The 7,849-nt window shown below is 30.8% G+C and overlaps 1 protein-coding gene across 1 annotated transcript in view; it reads right to left on the reverse strand.

The window, feature by feature from the left end:
• Positions 1-469: 469 nt before the first annotated feature.
• The window catches only part of LOC106790257 (homeobox protein 5-like), a 23,824-nt gene continuing 16,444 nt past the window's right edge, over positions 470-7,849 (reverse strand). Inside the window, exons 2-4 of the mRNA XM_014755027.1 lie at positions 7,485-7,599; positions 2,427-2,780; positions 470-1,270 (exon numbers count right to left, since the gene is read on the reverse strand). Coding sequence (XP_014610513.1) covers positions 543-1,270; positions 2,427-2,780; positions 7,485-7,599 — 1,197 coding nt within the window. The 3' untranslated portion in view covers positions 470-542. The remainder of the gene's footprint in view (positions 1,271-2,426; positions 2,781-7,484; positions 7,600-7,849) is intronic.

The raw sequence follows: 7,849 nt of genomic DNA on the forward strand, positions 1-7,849 counted from the left end.
TATTTTCAATATTATCGCGTGAATTAAATCAATAAAGTTAATTACTTTTTAAATCGATCCTTACGAACAAGAACAAAAAAAAAAAAAAATTAAAAGTCAAACAATACACAACACGGCCGTTTTGTACAATATAACTTAATCGCGTAATACGTAAAAATCTAAACGGCGTTTTATATTAACCTATTCGAAGGAACAATGAGATAACAAAAAAAAAAAAAAAGTAAAAGAGTCCAAAATTATTGGATCTCTCTTTCTCTTTCTCTCTTTTTCTCTTTATAACAAATAAAATAAAAACAATGTATCAACACGAAAATAATAATAATAATAATATTACAATTTACATCCGATCCGCGTCAATTAATGTTCGAAAAGAATAGAAAAAGAGGGGGAGTGGAAGAAAAAAAAAAGAAATACGATTTCCCCCTTTCCCCCTCCTCCTCTTGTAATCCTAAATAAAAAAAACCCTGAATGAAAATATTCTCTTATAATCGTTCTCGAGTAATTAATTAATTAATTAATTAATTGATTGATTGATTGATTCATTAAGAAACGATATAATCAGTTGAATGATGAGAATGATGTGAATTCCGATGTTTATCTTTTCTATGATTGGTTCTTGAATTGCTACCACGTGTACCACTGGTTCCTGTTGTACCGGATGTGTGATGACTATAACCACTGTCGCTACCAAAACTGCTATCCGGTTGGCCTTGATATAATCTTCCGGATGATATTTGATCGTTATCCCTAGGAGTATAATAAACCGGTTGCGTATACTTGTTGTCATCGTTGTTAATATAAAGTCTATCAGTTGGTTGAGAATAAGTGTCCGATGAATAATTGTCACCGCCAACTTGTGTGTAAACCGGTGTAGTTTCTTGTTGATTTTGTATACCATAATAATCGGTATTGTATTGATTGTTGCCAGTATTATTACCACCATTATTACTACCAGTATTATTAGCCACAGTAATACCACCAACACCACTACCAACACCACTACCAACACCACTACCAACACTACCGTCACGATTAGTACTCATGTACTTGTATTTTTCATTAGATTTTCTCAATCTTTCTTTATTACTTCTTGTTTGATTAGAATAACGATGTAACGGCCCGAGAACGGGCACACTTTCGTATGGGTTTTCTTCTAATCTTAGGGCTTGAGTTGCTGGCATTGGCGGCACAAAATATGGTAGTCTATGTGCAACCGATGGGACGGATTGTTGTTGTCGTTGACTATTATTCGTTCTGCTTCCAGCTACACCTAGAAAATAAAATCATTGTTAGATAATCGTAAAGGGTTAATAAGCAAAATTTAGAATAAATTGGTTTAGTATATTTACTAAACTGTTGATAGAATTAGGCTTTGTTAGATTTAATCTAATATTCAATCATATATTTTGATTATTATATGGGAATGTATAAAGTATTAAAATATTATAATTAAATTACACGCGCGAAATGATATCTTAGAATTTTGTTTCCTATTTTGTTTGAAGTGTAATTTAATTAAATAGGGTATTACATAGAAATTAAAATCTATTAACTTAAAGTGTAAAAAATATTTGCCGAAACTTTTCAAAGAAATAGCAAAGTTGTACAATTTACAGTATTGCAATCTCTAACATTTCAGAACTTTACATGCTAAATTTATAACTCGATATGGTATTCTACGCGTAGACAAAAGAGTGTACTTTAATTTAATATAAAAATCATTAAAATCTATTCACTTTTAGTATAAAAAATATATTACCAAAACTTATCAAAGAAATTGCAATGATGCACAATTTACAGCATTGCCTTCTCTGACATTTTATGAACCTTTGCAGATAAATTTTTAATTCGACAAAGTATTCTACGCGTAGATAAAAGAGTGTACTTTAATTTAATATAAGTTTCATTAAAATCTATTTATACTTTAAGTGTAAAAAATATTTGTTGAAACTTTTCAAAGAAATAGCAAAGTTGTATAATTTACAGTATTGCAATCTCTGATATTTCTTTGAAAAGTATTTGTAAATTATACTAAGAGAGTGAATAGATTTTAATAGCTCCTATATTAAATTATAGTTCACCCTTTTTCCTACGTGTAAAATACCTTATCAAGTTATAAATCGATTTGGAAAAGTTCAGGCTATATTTTCTAGACATTAGTTAGACAGATATTCATAGAAATTTCCACGGAAATCTCTATCTTTTTAGAAACAAAGTCATTAAGAATATTTAATATCAACTATAATCTTTTATTTTTAATAATCAATTATAAATATGATAGATTTAAAAAGAAATATTCGTTTATTATATTATACAAGTTATTATTACTATTCTAAAGGAAAACCATTTAATGATAAATACCTAAACCGAGAATAGGATTTGACAGGTAACTATGGTAATGGGAATGAAATGAAACGTTAACGTACCTGCCACGCTAGGATAAAGTTGAAGCAAAGCGTCGAGGATCATCCCCTCGTGGAATTCGCCAACGTCGTGACTTTTGTCTCTCTTGCGTCGATCCAGACTCCTAGGGCTTCTACCCCTTCGTTCCCTTGGCTGTCTGTTGCCGGCAGGACACGTGCCCCACGCGGGACCATTAGATGTAAGCATTCTAGCTTCGGAAGGTTCACCAACCGATAATTCATCCTCAGCAAACTCATCCTCGCTACCTGCTTTTGATGTAGACGTACGACGATGATGACAATGATGATGATGATGATGATTATTCAAACGATTACGCGCGTTCAATTCGCTTTCCTCATCCGTTTCCGGGTGGTCCCCTGTATTAACAAATTGAAAATAACACCCCCCAAAAAAGAAAAAAGAAATTAATAATTTATTAATTAATATTGTATTAAAATTTATAACCATAAATTAATTATTAAATTAATAAGTTATTAATCATTTTAATTAATAACACACTTATTTTCGTATTAAAATTATTTTATTTTATATTATATTTACGTTTTTCATTTTTATATCTCGAATTAATTCATTCCTGTACTTCAACGAGTCTGTCTCGTGATGAATATAGTCAGTAAATTCAGATGCAATTCTAACGGAACACTGATGCAAAAGTAAAAACCCCTAATGCAATTTTATCCTTATGGGTTTGAGTTTTGTTGAGGTAAATGGTATGGGAAGGGGTTAATTTGATTGTTTTATTTATTTTGTTGACAGTACCGATGGAAAATTGGGAACTAGTTGATGATAGATTAAAACGGATAGAAGTTATTGTATTCGATTAATGCAAAAACAAGCATGCTTCCTAAATTTTCTTTTTATATTAGTCGGATTTATTATTTGCCGATGCAATAGTATTTATTATTATAACGTGTATATATATTTCGTTTAATTCATTTATTTCGTTTATTTCAGTAAGTGCTTTTTTTTTTTTATCAACTAGAACAGTAAAGTTACTCTATCGAAGTTTTCTATCACATTTGTTAAATTTAAGTTAACGTTAAAAAATAGAAACGATCAATTTGATTCTATTTCCGAGTTCTTACGTAAGCAAACCTCGACTATTATTTATCGTCGTTTGATATTTTAACGATTTGATTATTTTATTCGAAACTATATATATGTTAATAATGAATGACCGAAATTGGAGAAAGTCAAGATTCACATAGTCGCTTGGTGTATGTTCAAAATATAAATGTATTACATAAAAATGATAAAAAATGCTTAAATTAAAACGTTATAATCTTAAATTTCATTGATTAGGTGAATTATTGATTTTATACACATGCGCAATGTTCGGAAAGTCATATAAACAAGTTTTAATAAAAGAATTTTCATAGAAGAGACAGTGCCAGTCTCAAGGTGAATTTCAAGGAAGACGGTTGACAGAACATATACTCCGAACTTTTTAACAACAATAGACACTTGCATAGATTAATTAACAATTGTTTGAATATTTTAATACACTCTACTTATATTACAGGATAATATTACCCTCGAAATCATCACTACGCAGAAACATTGAAATATTTATAATAATAAATCTAAATATTCGATTTTTTTCACCATTTATTTGATACGCGTGAATTTTAAGATTCTCCAATTTCGATCCTTCACGTTAACACATATACAAGTTACTATTAAAACGTGTGAAAAATATTTCAATTGATAGAAAATAATCATTTATTTTATGAAATAATTAATTAAATAGTATAACACAATAATTTCTCTAAAACATTTCTAATTGTTATAAGTTCAATTACATCAAACAATTATTTTTATACAACAACTAAATAAAATCGAATAATATATTTATATGAATATAAACCCATATTAGAAAACCGATGTTTCAACCCTTATTATTCGTTTGTACAAACTAAATTGAGTAGGATTCGGACGTTTTGAAGGCAAACAAATTCCATAGGGCACCGAACAGAGAAGGGAAAGTTACGCGTGGGTGTTACAAAGGGTGTGTGTGGGGTGGGATGGGGTGGAATGGATGTTTGTGTGTAGTGGTGGTGATGGTAGCAGTAAATTTTTGGCTGGAAATTTCGCCGGCAGCGATGTACGAGGAGACTGGTGGACGGACGGGGTGGTAGTGGGCTGGTGGGTGGAGATGGGAGGGAGTGGGGGGGGGACTCTTCTACCGTTGCGGCCGCCATTGTCGTCCGCAAAGAGGAATGTACAGGTAACGAAACGAATGACGTCCGGTACCGTCGTTGTTGTTTCACGACGTGTAGGAGAGAAACCCTTTTTTTTTTGTATTCTTTTTTTTCTTTTTTCCTTTATTTTGGTTTTGTTTTTTTCCACTCCCACAACTCTGCCACCTCCATCCCTTCGTTTTCGTGTTACCTATTCTTTTTGTTGTTGTTGTTGTTTTATCTCCTCCCACCCTGCCACCGATTTTTCCTTTTTTCTTTTTAACAAGTCAGCTGTATCAACAAACCTCCACCCCCCTCAGCCCCTCATCCCTGAAGTTCCCCGAGGTTAGCACCCTTTTATCCACCCCCTCCCCTTTCTCACTCACCCCCATTCTCTTTCTCTTTCTATTTCTGGTTTTTTACGAGGCACGTTACCGTCATTCCAAATCTACTACTACGCAAAGCTTACTCTTATTCTAGTGCATTATTTACACGGGTGAACAACGTTATGCGAGTTTGCATTTTACGCACGATACTTGTCCATTGTTAATGAAAGTATAGTTGTTCATAGTTGTTGAGGAGAGATACAGTTACAACGTTGTTTCGAATATTTCTACGTCTACCGTTAGATTATAATCCAACAAGAGTTACACGACTTTTCTTTCGTGTGTTATATGGTTGGTTATCATAAAGATGACGAGAAAAGTTCTGTTTTTTTTTTTTTTTTTTAGTTAACACAGAAACTGTTAAACATTCGTACCGATTATATTTTTCTCAATTCATTCGAAAACAATTTGATTTGTATACTTGTATATTTATTATAATTATTTGATTATCAATAATTTAGAATAATTATTTAAAAAATGATGAAAATATTTAATTGAACATTATGATAAGTTTCACACGATACGAAAATTGAAAACTTTTCTACTCCCTTCATTGGTTTGATATCTGACTAAAAGTTATTTTCGTATTGGTTAGTTGATTACGTGCGAAATACTTGTTTGTGTCTGTCTGTGTAAGTTGAAATGAATGAATGAATGAATGAATGAATGAATGAAAGAAAGAGATAGATGGGTTGATGGTTAAGACTAATGTACGTCGTGTGGGTATGTATATTTGATTAGCACCGTATCCTCTCGTCAAACGTCGAAAGGCTCATCACCATGCTAATTAGACGTCGGACTAATGGGAAGTATAAGTCAGAGGTCGTGTCACGTTTATCTCAACCAACACCGTACCTACCTACTCCTTCCCCTCCCCCCTTCCTTCCTTCGGTATCTTCAAAGTACGATAGTTGTAGATACGATACGATAAAGTGTAGGAAAGAATATCGGTGTAATAATTAAGGTTTTTTTTGAGGTTATACTTCGTTTGGCGCGCATTTTGTAAAGTGAAGTTAGATGCGACCGAAAAATCGACACCATACACGAAGTTGTTGTCGATATTTACGATGCGCGGGAAAAACGATTTCAAATTCATCGGCATGAAGTAATTCGTAAATAAATATAAATTAGATTGTACATATTAATTAAAACTTTTATCAATGTTTTGTTAATATCTTTATTTTTTATTTTATTATATTACTGTCTTATCGACAAATGTATTGGTACGCGAGATAATTGAAGTTATTTTTGAGGTTATGGAAGTTATATTCGTTTTGGTACACTAAAGAAGTATAACTTCTTACATAAGTACATAAGTACATACATCAGTTTTGTTTTTTTTTAAATTTTCAAATTGCCTTCCAAATAATTCACGGACTTATACTTGCATATAAGTGGAGTAAATGCAATTTTACTTATTGGGTTCAATGABTATGCGACAGTCCTAAATTATTTCATTAATTTGATCACTCTTTTATTTTTTTTCATATTTTTTTACATATAAAGGATCCGAGGTTGATTTTTGAAGTTATATTTCTTTTGGCGCGTTTTGGAAAGTGACCGAAAAATCGACACCACGAAGTTGTCGATATTTACGATGCGCGGGAAAATTGAAGTTATTTTTGAGGTTATTGAGGTTATGTTCGTTTTGGTACGTTAAAGAAGTATAATTTTTTACGTGCGTATCATAAGTACACACACCAGTTTTGTTTTTATATTAAACAAAAAATATTGGAAAAATCAAAACTATTGTTTTTGCAAATACGTATTGTTAGATTGGCAAATTTCATAAAGATAGGGCTGCCATGTTAAACTTTTCACAATGTTTAGTTGTTGTTTGTTGCGTTAGTAATCGTGACAAGCCAATTGACAAACGGAAATCATAAATACGAATCTAAAATATGAAATACCTATAATATTGTATATGGGTTTTATCATACTGCTTGATATGTATCACGAGGAGGATCCTTGTATATAAATGTTTTACGATAATCTTCATATCTTCAAAGACTAGTCTCATCTAAAATGATTCAACGATTGTTTGAATCAACGATTTTCATTATCTTTCATATGTATTTTAATATCAATTATTTTAATGATTAATATTTTTCTTTTTTCGAATCGTATATTTCAATATTGAAAAGTATACTTTAGTGAAATCTAATTAAATTTAATTATCTATCCTGTGATTTACTTTTCTTTTTTCTTTTACCTATGTATATATATGTATATAGTTTTTATTTTTAATATAAAATATACTGGAAGGAAAAAATCCGATTGGTATTAACACATTCGTTGTGTATTTTCATTAATATAATTGTAATTTTCAAATAATATTCTATAGATTATCATGAGTGGTATAATTTATTAAAATGATATAATTTTTCAATGTTTTCGATATACTTTGAAATTTTGATTAGCGAATGTGTTAAAGTTAAAAGTTAATAAAAAAAAAGAAAAGGGGAATAAAAGAATAATAAATAATTGTACTAACCGTTACTGAGTTCTTCGTAGACAGGATTATAAAGATCCTGTGACGTGTAAGGATCTGGACCAGGACTGCTGCAGACGAAAACACCTCCTCTGTTGCTTTCCTTCACGTCCAGCATCTGTCGTAATAACGTTGGACAAGTTAAAACGTTGGAATTCTTGATAAAAGTTGTTAAGATTCTAGAGATCTTATATATTTAAGATCTTGTGTTTTTATTATATCATCACGTCAAATTAATTTTTATTAAGATTTAAGATTATTATTATTATCCTACAGGAGCGACAAAATTACGAATCTCATCATATGATTCAACGAAAATATAATTTTACTTGGTAATACTTGAATATAATAAATTATATATATACAAA

This window comes from Polistes canadensis, unplaced genomic scaffold, assembly GCF_001313835.1.
Source record: "Polistes canadensis isolate GaletaPanama2010 unplaced genomic scaffold, ASM131383v1 scaffold_227, whole genome shotgun sequence".
Taxonomy (NCBI): domain Eukaryota; kingdom Metazoa; phylum Arthropoda; class Insecta; order Hymenoptera; family Vespidae; genus Polistes; species Polistes canadensis.